The sequence below is a fragment of the Clupea harengus genome, chromosome 23 (assembly GCF_900700415.2).
Source record: "Clupea harengus chromosome 23, Ch_v2.0.2, whole genome shotgun sequence".
NCBI lineage: Eukaryota > Metazoa > Chordata > Actinopteri > Clupeiformes > Clupeidae > Clupea > Clupea harengus.
This window is the reverse complement of record NC_045174.1, coordinates 12,538,377-12,553,376: the sequence shown is the minus strand read 5'-3', so window position 1 is coordinate 12,553,376 and position 15,000 is coordinate 12,538,377. Positions and strand designations below refer to the sequence as shown.

Here is a 15,000-nt window from a genome sequence, read left to right as displayed (position 1 = left end):
AGCTGGAGAGCCTGAGGAAGATGAGCTGTATGAGAGTGGTGTGGTGGAGTCCACTGGTGTGTATCAGTTGGTCGATGGGAAGCTGGTGCCGCAGGAGGACGCCTGGGCAACCATCCCCAGTGTGACCATTCTCAACTCTAAACAGGTGTGTGTGTGTGTGTGTGTGTGTGTGTGTGTGTGTGTATGCGCACGCATGTATGTGTTCGTTCTTGGGTGTGTTTGTATGTCTGTATGCGTGCATGCATGCATGTGTGTGAGAGTGTGTGTTTGTTTGTGTGTGTGTGTGTGTGTGTGTGTCTGCTTTCAGTACCATCTACATTCTCAGTCCTAAATGAAAGGTTTCTGTGCCTCAGCATGGATTAGTGTCTATTTGTACATCTTGACACAGTGTTTATGAATATGCATGTAGGTGGTCTGTGTGCCTCTCCCTCACTCTTCATATGTGTTTTTGTATACGTGTGTGTGTGTGTGTGTGTGTGTGTGTGTGTGTGTGTGTGTGTGTGTGTGTGTGTGTGTGTGTGTGTGTGTGTGTGTGTGTGTGTGTGTGTGTGCGTGCACTCAGGTCCTGGTGTTTGACTTTGGTGGCGAGGTGTACGTGTGGCATGGGAAAGACGTCCCCCTGGGCGACAGGAAGGTGGCCGTGCAGCTGGCCAGACGGCTCTGGGGCGGGCCTTACGACTACAGCAACTGCAGCTGCAACCCCCTGGACCCCTCCTCAGCCAATAAGGACATGCCTCTGTGAGTCTGCCAGCCAATCATCTGCCACATGCTTTACTCTGCACGCCACTTGGCACTGCATGCGAGAAGTCATCAATTGACGACATCGGTTGTCCCACGTGGGAAACCAAGTATAGATTCATTTCTTGCTACTAATTACATGTCTATCTTAGTTCATGGGGTTCAGTTTGGCAGGTTAATTGGATTAGTGGATAGCCTGTTGCCTTTGGCATTCGAGAGGTGTGCGAGCGAGCAGGTCTGTTAGCGGCCAGGTCAGGAAGGGAGGTCTTTGTCCAAGAACATGGTGTGACGCTGTCCCCTAGTGGTGGTTAGAGGAATTGGTGCTCTCAGTTGAAGGGTTAATGGTTGAGTTGAGTGGTTTTCATATTCTTGTCTCTGCTGACGTTCATGATGTGTGTGTGTGTGTGTGTGTGTGTGTGTGTGTGTGTGTGTGTGTTTCTGTTGATATGCACTTGTAGAACACAGTTGTTGTGGTTGTTCCACAGCTGTGTGCAGTGTTTGTATGTATGCCTTTATGCCATTCTGTGTATGTGCATACAGATTATGTGGAAGTAAGTTTACAGTTATTGTGTGTATTAATTGTGAATTATGAATTGTGTACCTGTTTGTAATTGTGTGTGCGCCTGTCCGTAATTGAGTGTTTGAATGTGTGTGTGCCTGTCCTTTAATTGTGTGTGTAAATGTGTGTGTGCCTGTCCGTAATTGAGTGTGTGAATGTGTGTGTGCCTGTCCGTAATTGAGTGTGTCTTGTGTGGCTTAGGCAGGGGGAGGGTCGGCCCAGCTGGTGCCTGTTAGGTCGTCTGTCGGAGCACAATGAGACGGCTCTGTTCCGAGAGAAGTTTTTGGACTGGTCTGAGAGGAAGCCCCTCAAAGAGGAGACGCCTGTGGAGGAGGTCAAGACCAAGGTAAGAAACTGATTCCAGATCAGTTTTCAATCAGCATGTGGTAATGCGGTGTTTATGCATATTGAGTGTAGTATACAGTGTTGGCAATCTAGCGTGTTCATAAATGATATGTGTGATTGATTTGAGTGTTATTTTACTTGTGTGACATTGTCATATAGTAACCATCAGTTGAAAGTGTCTGTGGTTGGACGTGTTCTATATGGTAAGATGAGGTTATAGGTCTAATGTCTGTCTGTAGACGTGTGCAGTATGTCATACAGTTGGAATGGAGAAGGAGATGAATACATTCAATTTTACATTGGACCCATAACATCAAGGATAGCTCCTTTATGTGCTGTTATACATCTCTCTCTCCCTCCCTGTCTCTCTCCCTGTGTCTCTCCCTCCCTCCCTCTCTCCTCTCTCTCTCTCTCTCTCTCTCTCTCCCCTCTCTCTCCGTCTCTCTCTCTCTCTCTCTCTCTCTCTGTCTAATACCCTTATCTAATTTCCCTGTCATCTGTTATCCCCTCATCTGTCATCCTGACATACCGATTCTCTCTCACGCTCTATCTGTCTCTTTTTGGTATTTTTTCTTATCGTATTTCTCTCTGTTCTTATTCTCTTTCTCTCCCTCCCTCTCTCTCCTTCCTTTTCCCGCTCTCTCTCTCTCTCTTCTTCTCTCCCCCTCTCCCTCTCTCCTCCTCCCTCCCTCTCTCTCCTTCCCTTTCCCCCTCTCTCTCTCTCTTCTTCTCTCCCCCTCTCTCCTCCTCCCCCCTCTCTCCTTCCCTTTCCCCCTCTCTCTCTCCCTCTTTTCTACTCTCCCACTCTCTCTCTCTTTTCCCCCCTTATTCTCTCTCTCCCTGCAGACCCCCGTCCACATCACCAACTCATTAGACTCTGACTTCCGGCCGTGTGACGTGGCGGCCCTGCTGCAGGGCGCCGTGACCCCGGTGAGGACCCTCCTGGAGGGAGTGGACGTGCAGCGGGGTCACGGGCTGGTGCGCAGCGAGGACGGGCGCCAGGCGGAGCTGGCCACCGTCGCCGTGGACGGCTGGCACATCCGCGAGTTCGACGACTTCGAGATCCCGGCCGAGAGCGTGGGCCAGATGCACGAGGGCGACACCTACGTCATCCGCTGGAAGTATAGCATCACCAACGTGGGTGAGTGTGTGTGTGCGCGCTTGTCTGCACACAATCATTTGTGCATCGGTCTTCATTTCTCTGGGTGGGAATTTTTGTGTATTCATGATTATGCATTTATCTGTGCTTGTGTGTGTGTGGATGTATTCATGTGTGTGTGTGTGTGTGTGTGTGTGTGTGTGTGTGTTTGTGTGTGTGTTTGTGTGTAGTGGGGAAGCGCCAGAAGCCGGGTGAGCTGAGCAGCGGTCCGGGGAGGGAGCGCACAGCCTGTTTCTTCTGGCAGGGCTCTCAATCTAGCGTCAGTGGCCGCGGCACCTCAGCGCTTATGACCGTGGAGCTGGGCAACCACCGGGGGGCGCAGGTGAGCACTCATCTGATCTGGGATCAGGGGTCTGTGTTTGGCTTTATGGGTGGGGGGGTGGGAATAGAGCTGGGTAAGGCTGCACTTGGATCTGTTGCTCCAGGATAAATCTGGCCTAGGTGCAGCTTCATTAGGTTTTAAAGGTGCAGCGTATGGTCTTTGTGGTTGAAAAATAATAATCAGTTTTACGAATCAAAGAAAATAAAGACTAAATGTAGCCATTGAGGTAATACGATTTTGTCGTCCAAATGTTTGGGCGTTAGCTTTGCACAGTGCCAACAATAATCTGTGTGTGTGTGTGTGTGTGTGTGTGTGTGTGTGTGTGTGTGTATAGTATCTGGTGGCTCAGGGGAAGGAGCCACCCTGTTTCCTTCAGCTCTTCCAGGGAGGTCTGACTATTCATAGGGGCTGCAGAGAGGACAGTGGCAACAACACAGGTAACCACACACACACACACGTGTATATATAGACACCACATACACACACACACACGCACACACACACACACATGGAAATATACACCTACACCTTTACACACGGGCACGCACACACACACACACACACACAGAAGCCCACATACAGATGAACACACATATGGAAATATACACCTACACCATTAGACACGCACACACACACACACACACACACACACAGGTCAAGGGGAGGGGGGCACTCTCCAAGATATCTCTACCTCTCACATGGTCGTCTTCATACCTAAAGACAAAACAGCTCTACGCATGCAAACCCTCTAATCTGGTCACAGAACACACCTCACTATGGTATCTGGTCACAGAACACACCTCACTATGGTGGGCTGCAGGCTACACAGGGTGTTGGTGGGAACAGGAAAGTTCCGGTTCACGGTAGACAGGAGCCGGAAACTCCAGTGCTAGACCCTCCTTAGACCCTCAGTAGTCTGCTGTGTCACATTCTAACCATCTCCTGTTGATATAGATCATTTCTCACTACAATGATGTATTCCTAAAGAGTGTTTTGTATTAATTTGTATACTGTTGTGTGGATGTCCTCTTTTTGAATGTGTGTGTGTGTGTGTGCTGTATGTGTGTGTGTTGTCTGTGTGTGTGTGTGTGTGTGTGTGTGTGTGTGTGTGTGTGTGTATCTGTATGCGTGTGTGTGTGTTTATCTGTATGCGTGTCTGTGTGTGTGTGTGTATCTGTATGCGTGTGTGTGGTGGGGGTGTGTGTGTGTGTGCATGTGTGTGTGTGTGTGTGTGTGTGTGTGTGTGTGTGTGTGTGTGCCTATCTAGGTGTGTGGCGTCTGTTCTGCGTGCGTGGCGAGGTGCCCATGGAGGCGTCTCTGGTGGAGGTGGAGTGTGGCTGTGCCAGTCTGCGCTCGCGCTCCAGTCTGGTGCTGCTGGGCGCCCACGCCGGCCTCCTCTACCTGTGGCACGGCTGCAAGAGCCACCCCACCGCCCGCGAGGTCGCCAAGAGAGCCGCCGAGCATCTCACCAAGACGTGAGTACACACACACACACACACACACACACACACACACACACACACATCAGCTTGGAGGCTCCCTGGTTTGTGTATTATTTTTTTGCTCACACATGCTAAAAATTAAGATAAAATTTGACTAAACTTTGTCATTGTGCGGTTACCAAGACAATGAAATGCAGTTAGCATCTAACAAGAAGTGCACAGAAATAGCATCATTCACAGATATATTGCAGGTATTAGGTACTACAGTGATGCTATGTGTTATAATGAGTGTAGTGTTTATGTACAGTGATGCTATGTCTTATAATGTGTATAGTGTTTATGTACAGTGTTAAGGCAGGATATACATTTGTTTGTATACAGACATGAAATTCTTTCTGACGGCAGGTGGCAGGAATTCTGGTTTCTATAGATGGGAGTCCTAAACTGTGTGTGTGTGTGTGTGTGTGTGTGTGTGTGTGTGTGTGTGTGTGTGTGTGTGTGTGTGTGTGTGTGTGTGTGTGTGTGTGTGTGTGACAGGTATCCCCCTGAGTTTGGCCTCGACAACAACAGCAGTGTCAAAGTTCAGGAAGTAGAAGAAGGGGCCGAGACAAAGGACTTCTGGAAGGCTATTGGCCAGCAGGACAGGAAGGCATATGACTGCATGCTCCAAGGTTATCATCTATCAGATTTTACTTGATCCAGGATGGTTTGTGTGTGTCATTGATAAATGTGGACTAATACATTCTGTTATTGCGTGTGTATTGCATATCTATGATATATAAATATAATATAAATCTATTAGTGCTGTCAGTTTAACGCGTTATTAACAGCGTTAACGCAAACCCATTTTAACGCCGTTTTTTTTTTTTTTTTTTAAGATTAACATTCTTTTTGGCCTCGCAAACTGTGTAGTAGGCTAACGTTACGGTTCGAGTGAATGGTGAGCGCGATACAGCAAAATGGATGATTAAAAAGCTTCTGAATGGAAAGTTTACTTTTAAAAGTTGTGTTGTGCAAAAGAAGCGAACTTCACTGTTGTCTGAAAATGTCAACAGGCAGCTTGGCTGAAAGCAAAGAAGTAGTAGGCTTACCTTTTTATTGGTAACCTAACTGTTACGGTTCATTGTTTCTGAAATAAGAGGCCTGACTGCTAGTGTTCCCAGCAAACTTGAAGAAAAAGAAAATATTAAGCCATGGTTTAACTGCACTATAGGCTGAGTCCTTGTTTACCTGAATGTGCACTTTAATAATTTTATTTTGTACCGCCCCTGTTTGGCAATGTTGGTTTTCAATCAAATAAAACATTTGCATTAAAGCAAGCCAATCCCACTTTTCCATGTTGATAAGGGCATTAAAATAAAAATAAAATTATGGAAAAATAAATAAACGAAGGGACATTTAGAATAGATAAAAATTTGCGATTAATCGCGATTAATTTTGAGTTAACTATGACATAAATGCGATTAATCGCGATTAAATATTTTAATCGTTCGACAGCACTAAAATCTATATTTGTGTGTGCGTGTCATTCTTAGACCCAGGCAAGTATAACTTCACGCCGCGGCTCTTCCGTCTGAGCGCCAGTGCCGGAACCTTCCAGGGGGAGGAGCAGCTGAGCCCCGCCCGTGTCACCGGCGCTGTCATGGCGATGCCCTTCCTGCAGGACAACCTCTACTCTGTCCCACAGCCAGGTAGGGGGCAGATCATCTCACACACACAAACACACACACACACACACACATACACACACACTCTCACTTACACACACACTCTCACTTACACACACACACACACTCACACCCACACACACTCTCATTTGCACGCACACACACACACACACACACACACACACACACACACTCACACGCACACACAGACACACACTCTCACTTACACACTCACACCCACACACACTCTCACTTACACGCACACACACACACATACACACACACACACACATACACGCACGCACACACACTCACTTACACACACAAGCACTCATGCACACACACTCTCACTTATACTTACATAAACACACAGACACACTCATATAGACAGACAGATAGATAAACACGCACACTCACACATACATAAACACACGCAAATGTACAAATTCATATAGACACACACACTCTCTCTCACACATACATCACACACACACACACACACACACACACACACACACACACATTTCTATTTATTTTTTTGCTCTTTGTCAGATCAAAATCAACAGACTGTTTTTTCTTTATTTCCCTCTCTCTCTCTCTCTCTCTCTTTCTTTCTTTCTTTCTTTCTTTCTTTCTTTCTTTCTTTCTCCCTCCCTCTCTCTCTGTCTCTCTCTGTCTGCAGCTCTCTTCCTGCTGGATAACCGACTGGAGGTGTACCTGTGGCAGGGCCCTCAGCCCGAGGACACCGAGTGCACCGGCTCCGCCCGCATCCGCTGGGACGCCGAGCGCAAGTGTGCCATGGAGACCACGCTGAACTACTGCAAAGGTCAGAGGCAGTCACTGATCGGGTCAAAAGTATTACATGACATTATATTAGAGGGTTAAGCAGAATGGACGCCCAGCTTATATTAATCCTGTAGTTCTGCTAATAAAGGACTATGTGGCTTAGCATTAGGTTCACCTGAGAGTTAATCAATAGCGTAAAGCCTGAGGTCTTTTAAATGGATTTAGATGGACTCCAACGTATTGCCCACTGTATTATCTAATGTATTGTCTATACATACACCTTGCATCACAATTCAGATATGTAAAGTGTCATAAATTAGTCATTAAATTAATGTATTGTCTGTAAAACATGGGATAAGTCAGTGGATTACTTGATTAAACATTAAATTATTAGCTACTGCCTATCATATACTGAGTGTGCAGAATTGACCAGAACCTGCCTCTAATCTAAATTAGCACTGCTTGTAGTGTGGTTTGGGTGAATGGATCTGCATCCGAAGAGAATAAAGCGAGAGCCAGACGCAGTGGTTTGACTGTGGTTCAATTCAACTGTTGGTCCATTTCATACCTGTAGCCACTAGGTGAGAGCCAGTGGTTTTAGGTGTTTGTCATAATCTTGGAGCAATCCCGGCAGCTGAAGTAATAAGTCACGTCTTGATGAAACGTAAGCTACATTCAGAAGCCAAAGAGACATCAGTCACTGACTGTTTGTGTGCGTGTGTGTGTGTGTGTGTGTGTGTGTGTGTGTGTTTTTACAGAGAAGAACTCCAAGCGACCCCCCCAGGCCTATCTGATTGTGGCTGGCGCAGAGCCCCTCACATTTACAAACATCTTCCCTTACTGGGAGCGAGACGCATAGGCAATCATAGTGCATGAGTTACCCTACACACACACACACACACACACACACACACACACACACACACCACACACACACGCGCGCACACACACTTCGTAAATATTTAATTGTGCGCTCAGTACACACCAGTGTGCAGACACACACATAAACATATGTGGACAAAGTGCATACGCCGTTTTGCATATTCAAAACATATTCATTATCAGCATATACCCAGCCTTCGGTCTCTGTCTTCAAGCCAAGGTCCTGACTACCAGCTGTAATGCATATGACAGTACAAAATGCTTTTTAAATTATGCTCTTTTAAACCGAGACCAAGACACAATCCATTAGCAGTCATAATTTGGCATGCTCATAAGCATAAAAGTCACTTTGGACAAAAGCGTCTGAAATTTAGTATATAACTGTAATATTCGTTAATCTAATTGAGTGTGTCTAAGTATGATGGCATAGCTGGGCTCCGAATAATGATCATTGGAATTTGCAATATCATTAGGCAGCTTATCAATAATAATAGAGCCTGGCAATATTTCCTCCTAATAGAAGTTCAAATTGGCCTGTGGCAGAGGAGCTCTGATGGGGTCAGTAGTCTTTGAGTTGGAGTTAAGTTCAAATGAACTTTGAAATCAATCACAAAGTTGACAAGTTCAGGGAATAATTACTCTAACTGCTTATTTATATGTTTGTGTTTTGGCTTTTTTTTTCACATCATCTGTGCAGTGTTTGTTTACTTGCCAGCAATATAAATGGATCTCATAAAGTTGGGAGGGTTTGAGATGCAGGCTGTGTTTGTGCCTCGGGCCATCGGGGTAGTGTCTGTTACTTACTTTTCACCATAGTCATCCAACTGACTGTGTGTGTGGGTGTGTGTGTGTATATGTGTGTGTGGTGAGTTTGTGTGTGCCTGGTGAGTTTGTTTGTGTGTGTGTGTGTGTGTGTGTGTGTATGTGTGTGTGTATATGTGTGTTTGCACTTGTATGTCTCTCTACACTTAAATCTTTGGCTAGTATGCATGGTATAGTATGTCGGTTCACATGGGAGCATAAGTACAAGCATGGTCATCAGATGTATTATTTACACAAGAAAATATGCATGCCTTCACTACCATGTGTGTTTGGTCAGGACAAGGGTGCACGTTATAAGGTGTGTGTGTGTGTGTGTGTGTGTGTGTGTGTGTGTGTGTGTGTGTGTGTGTGTGTGTGTGTGTGTGTGCCTTAACGGCTTTCTCTCTGTGTGTTTGGTTCAGGACGAGGGTGTGCGTAATAATGTGTGTGGTGTGTGTGTCTGCCCTAACATCTCTCTCTCTCTCTCTCTGTGTGTGTGGTCAGGACGAGGGTGTGCGTAATAACGTATGTGTGTGTGTGTATGCCCTAATGTCTCTCTCTCTCTCTGTGTGTGTGTGTGTGTGTGTGTGTGGTCAGGACGAGGGTGTGCGTAATAACGTGTGTGTGTGCCCTAATGTCTCTCTCTGTGTGTGTGTGGTCAGGACGAGAGTGTGCGTAATAAGGTGACTCTGGTGAAGGACGTCCTGTCGCGTCTCTCCAAGAAGCTGTACTCAGTGGAGGAGCTCACCTCTAAACCCCTGCCTGAGGGAGTCGACCCCCTGCGCCTGGAGATGTACCTGTGTGACGAGGACTTCCAGGTACACACACACACACACACACACACACACACACACACACACACACACACACACACATTGACTTCCATGCACATCCTCTCTGTAACATACAGGGGGAGGCAGGTGTACACATGTGGATTATGAACCAACGCCAGCTAAGTGGATAGAGTATGTAGAGGGAGGAACAGAGAGGGTGGAGAGAAATCTCAAGGTCGAAATAGGACACATCTACGAGACATACTTAAACACAAGCAATTTTAAGTCTTTCTTTTAAAGCCTGGACTAACCTCTTTGGCAGTGCCTGGATAAACCAGATTGGAGCTATTCTGGCTAAAGACTAGACACAGCTTAGGGACATCATTTTTAAGGTTCAGTAGAAGTGTGAATATGAAAGAAATTTCATTTGTCTTGATGGTGTGGTTAGGGTTATGGCGGAGCGTAAAATAGTCCCTGTGGCCAGTAGAAAAAGGGTTTTGGGGAGAGTGGAGGTACTCAGAGCTTTGGAAACGACGTGCTGAATGTCTGGCTAAGCATGAGCAATCTGATTGGTTGGTCAGGAAGAGCAGCCTTCGCTCTGTTTGGGGTGATTGTTGATAGCGTATCTTATGGAGAAATGGGCTTTCATTTGGGGCTGGCTCCATTGAGCTGAAAACCATTCCCAGCAACTACATTTTATGTGTGTATTTGTGTGTGTGTGTGTGTGTGTGTGTGCGCGCGCGCATGTGTGTAAGTGAGCTTGTGCGTATATGTGTTGATGGGTCGTTGTTTGTGCTTATGTGTGTGTATGCCTGCCTTTGTATGTGTGTGTGTATTCCTGTGTGTGTGTGTGTGTGTGTGTGTGTGAGAGTGTGTGTGTGTGTGTGTGTGTGTGTGTGAATGTGTGTGTGTCTGTCATGTGTGCATATGCCTGTGTGTGTCTGCGTATGCTTGTGTGCATTTGTGTGCATGAGTATCATTTGTCTGACAGTGCAGTAACCGTGTATTTCTATGTGACCAGTATCTGTGTGTGTTTGTGTGTGTGTGTGTTTGGGTGACTAACACCTTTTTTTGTTTGTTTGTTTGTTTTTTGCGTGTTCAGGGGCTGTTGGAGCTGACACGAGAAGAGTTCAATGCTCTTCCGAACTGGAAGCAGCTCAAACTGAAGAAGAGCAAAGACCTCTTTTAAACACAGAACTTTTTAAAACATACTCTATTCATGTGAGAGAATGAGTGAGAGAGAGAGAGAGTGAAAGAGAGAGAGGGGGGGAGAGAGAGTATACTTCTCTTGTCCTGTTTCTATTTCTGTTTGTCTGGTCAAAAGGATAGTCTTGTTCTTGTTTTTATTTTCTTGTGAAACACAACTGTACAGTTTTACTTTTTTTATTTTTTTCATAAACCTTCAATTAACCTGTCTCCTATCCAGCAACAACCTGTAATTCAACAACATTGCTTTTATAGCTGTTAAATTTAGCTTCATCATACTGTAGCGTTGTAGTCACAGAGAGAGAGAGAGACTGACTACCCCTGTATACCCATCAGTGAACCTACGTGTCTGTCTCCTATCTAATCATGTATGGAACTATAAATATGTATTATAAATGTATTATTTTTGTTTTTCTTGAAGTTATAATTTTTACTCTGCCATCATCAAAACTGTGAGAGAAGGTGGAATGTCACGTGCTTCGAACACTGCCACCGGAGGCTGAATATCAGACTGCATGTCACCTTTGACCCCTTGACCTTTTGTCTCTTGAAAGTCACCTGTGCCAGTGAGGACACCTGTACCGCTCCGCTGTGTTCAGCGCGTGTATCTGGACAGACCAGCACAATGACATGAAATGCCTTCCTAGCCCCAGATGTACCCCAGATGTACCCCAGATATATGCACAAACGCTAAAGTACTGTCAGGTCGGGGGGAACGGAAACGTGAGCGTTTTTTTTTAACAGTGTAATTAAAGTGTTTTTATTCAGAATGGGTTTGCATCATTGGGGAGTCCATATCCATACAGCTCTGATTTCTGCCCCCTGTCCAATAGCATTGTGAGCTGGAGAGAGAGAGACCTCTTCAGCTCCTGTACATGTCTCTCCCTGAATATTTAAATAAACTATGATGTTCATATACTCTGAAAAAAGACCTTCTCATTCAGGGCACAATGACTGCTCTGCTGTTGACATGTGCGTGTGCTGAAAAGCCAAGGAGTAGGTGCTTAGTGCCTAAGGACACGTTGGTGAGCGGCGGGCTAGTATCAGTGGAGCTCTGCTGAATTGAAGTAATTTGCCAGGAATGCAAAAGCATGACCTTGCTGTAGCGATGATGCACACGTTGAATGGTTCTACACTGACGCACAAGTCATCCAGCGGAAAGCCATCCAAAAAGTCATAACAATAGTTACCCTGGTAACGCGGTCTTACCACCTCAGATGAGCGTAATTTCGCTTTCTTTTCTCTCTATCTCCCTCCTTCGTTCTTTTTTTCTTTCTCTCTGTCTTTCCTCTCTCTCTCTTTCTCTCTCTTCCTCTGTTTTTCCATGCAATATGGATAGTTACCTCAAAATGTTCATCAGGTGATTAATCAGTTGAGAAAAGAGCCTGGTGATATTTCCTGCTAATGAGTGGCCTCTGGCAGGAGAGGTTTGGTTGATGAAGTGGACCTCGCACCCAAGATGGAGAAAATGAACAGAATCAGAAAGAAAGAGTTGGCCACTTGGGAAAAGATTCCTTCACTTCGTTAGACATCGCCAGAATGATGATTATCGTGTAATACTGAGTGTGTGTGTGTGTGTGTATAGGCAGTGGCATTTTGTATGTGTGAGTGAGTGAGTGAGTGTGTGCATATAGTCAGGTAGGTTTATTTTGTGTGTGTGTGTGTGTCTCCTTTTTTTCATGCCACAGGAAACGTGGTGTGCATGTCATCAGGCACCAGGACCCATCTGGAGAGGATTAGGAGTCGAAGTGGGAAAGGCCAGTGAGGTGTGTGTGTGTGTGTGTGTGTGTGTGTGTGTGGGAGCAGGCATCATATGGAGTGCGAGACCTCGTGTGATCCAAATATCTGGTGCACCTCTAACTTCCCCTCCCTCTCTATCTCTCGCTCTCTCCCTCCCTCTCTCTCTCTCTCTCTCTCTCTCTCTCTCTCTCTCTCTCTCTCTCTCTCTCTCACACACAGACACACACACAAACAAAGCCATAATTGTAATCTCTGCATGTGTTTCTACTGGAGTGTGTGTGTGTATATGTGTGTGTGTCTGCATCACAGCTCCATGTGGTTTGTTGTTCACAGCGAGGTTTGTGCAATTGTCTGCCCACGTGTGTGTGTGTGTGTGTGTGTGTGTGTGTGTGTGTGTGTGTGTGTGTGTGTGTGTGTGTGTGTGTGTGTGTGTGTGTGTGTGTGTGTGTGTGTGTGTGTGTGTGTGTGCCCACGCTCCCTTCCTTAAATGTTTGGGTGTTTCTCTGGCCACTGATTATGCACAGTGGGACTTTCTGGTTGTGATCAACTGGGTGTTCTCTCACACCTTCCTGTTTCATAAATACACACACATGCGCGCGCACACACACACACACATAGTACTCTTGTTCACACCCATACACCCCCTTTCACCCCCTCTCTGTCTTGCACACATACTCTCTCACCCTCTCTCTCTAACTCACTCACTCCCTCACACACACTCCCTCTCTCTCTCTCTCACACACACACACACACACACACAGCATTCCACTTACATCAAAACACACAAACACTTTCAGTTTAGGTCATCACTACAACAGATGGTAAAGCTAGAGACAGCTTGCCAGGTTTATCAGTTTGTTTTGGCATTTATTTATTTATTTCTGCCTTTAAAGTGAGCGTGTTTGTGTGTGTGTATGGTCGGCGGGGGGGGGGGGGACTTCTGGTAGACGGACGCACAGGGGCATTGTGGGATTGCCAGTGTTGAATAACGATGAGAAAGTTCAGTGACAAAATGCAGCAAAACAACATAGACTTGGGGAGTGTTGGGGGCGAACACGGAGAAAGCAGGAAAGGAAAGTGAGAACGTTTGAACGATGACACCGGGAGCAAGTTTAGAGGAGAAAGAAATGAGAATAAGCCAGAGACGAGGAAAGAGATCAGCGAAGGAGTGATGGGTGGGCAAAAAAAACGAACGACAAATGCCGGGAAAGACTGAAATGCGTCAGAAAAAGAAAGGCCTAAAAAAAGTGGGGAAGAGGCCCGCAGGGAGAGAGGAATGGGGGCAGTTAATTAGGATGATGAAGAAAGGGCAGATAATCACAATAGGCCTTTGTCACAGCTGTGCTGTTATGGTGCATATTCCCAAAGTACATTACCCTGATCTAGCAGCCGTTTTAGTCAGGGATGCAGAAAATGCGCATCCTTCTCCCATCTCTGGTTGTGCAAAAACTGTAAGTCTCGCCAACAATAGAGATTCACACGCCATTGTTTAGACGTTGCTCCCAAAGGTGTTTCCAAACAGCAGTGAGGTATTTGTTAAACATTATCGTTCTTTATTCTCAACATTTGTCAAAGCTGAACACCAGTTCAGCTAGCTAAAAACAAACCGCTGTTTTTTCCACAGCTTTCTCATCAACGCTTTTATTTTCCTGATAGCCAAGGGCCTGAAAGATGTTGTTTTTTTTGTAAATGTAAATATTTATAATCTACCTATACTGCAAGAACAATGAAACAATAGTGTTTCATATAGTATCTGTGCATTCTATGCACCCTTAGTTCTTTGGTTGCTTTGATTTTATGCCTTTATGTACATTAGTCAAAGGTAGAAAAATGTGATTATTGTTTTTTATTGACAAAAGCTAGCACCTTTGCACCTTTAAACGCACCCACACAAACGCTCTACAGAGATGCACCTTTAAATGTGTTGATATGCCTTAGCCCACACAAACGCTCTACCGGCTCAAAGGAACAAACTATTGAAACAGCTCAAGCAAGCCACAAAGTGCATTTTTCAAACTTCAAAGGGCAGCCTGCCCAACTGAACAAAGTGTGTCTGTCTGTCTGTGTGTGTCTGTCTGTGTGTGTGTGTGTGTCTGTCTGTGTGTGTGTGTGTGTGTGTGTGTGTGTGTGTGTGTGTGTGGAAACACCATTGTGAGAATCACATGGCCAAGAGTGTCATCAATACTTTCCTATAACCTTCAGAGTTTGTCGGTATTGACGACGGCGGGCCTCGATCCAGTTGAAAGCTGCCACACAACACCACACCTCACCGGAGCTTCCTCACCCAGCCCTGAATCGATCTCCTTGAGTTCCGAGGACTCCTGAGAGGCCACTGGATCGCCATCAAAGCTCCTCGCCGTGAGGAAGCTCAATAGAATCACGTTCTCAATAAACTGTTAGATCTCTTGGTGTGTGTGTTTCATGTCATGGAGGGGAAAAGGGTGTGTGTGTGATTTTTTTTCTCAAATCTGGCATATGAGCAGAAATGGTGACTATATAAGCCAGGTCTTAAGGTTCACCGACAGCTCGTGAGAAATGTTTATGACTCACAGAGACTGCCCTTGTGCCTGAGAGGTTGAG

The 15,000-nt window shown here is 45.8% G+C and overlaps 2 protein-coding genes across 2 annotated transcripts in view; both read left to right on the top strand.

Annotated features, from left to right (window-relative positions):
- The window catches only part of svild (supervillin d), a 16,938-nt gene extending 9,050 nt beyond the window's left edge, over window positions 1-7,888 (top strand). Inside the window, exons 10-20 of the mRNA XM_031561724.2 lie at window positions 1-145; window positions 563-738; window positions 1,499-1,643; window positions 2,489-2,783; window positions 2,972-3,123; window positions 3,458-3,560; window positions 4,391-4,598; window positions 5,103-5,236; window positions 6,101-6,256; window positions 6,915-7,058; window positions 7,777-7,888. The exon at window positions 1-145 is cut by the window's left edge and continues 1 nt beyond it. Coding sequence (XP_031417584.1) covers window positions 1-145; window positions 563-738; window positions 1,499-1,643; window positions 2,489-2,783; window positions 2,972-3,123; window positions 3,458-3,560; window positions 4,391-4,598; window positions 5,103-5,236; window positions 6,101-6,256; window positions 6,915-7,058; window positions 7,777-7,877 — 1,759 coding nt within the window. The 3' untranslated portion in view covers window positions 7,878-7,888. The remainder of the gene's footprint in view (window positions 146-562; window positions 739-1,498; window positions 1,644-2,488; window positions 2,784-2,971; window positions 3,124-3,457; window positions 3,561-4,390; window positions 4,599-5,102; window positions 5,237-6,100; window positions 6,257-6,914; window positions 7,059-7,776) is intronic.
- Window positions 7,889-9,336: 1,448 nt separating this feature from the next.
- LOC116218845 (supervillin-like) lies at window positions 9,337-11,609 on the top strand (the record flags this gene model as incomplete). The annotated part of the gene is made up of 2 exons (XM_031561726.1): window positions 9,337-9,519; window positions 10,577-11,609. Coding segments are annotated over 2 exons (270 nt in total), but the record flags the coding sequence as incomplete, so codon positions are not given.
- Window positions 11,610-15,000: the final 3,391 nt, after the last annotated feature.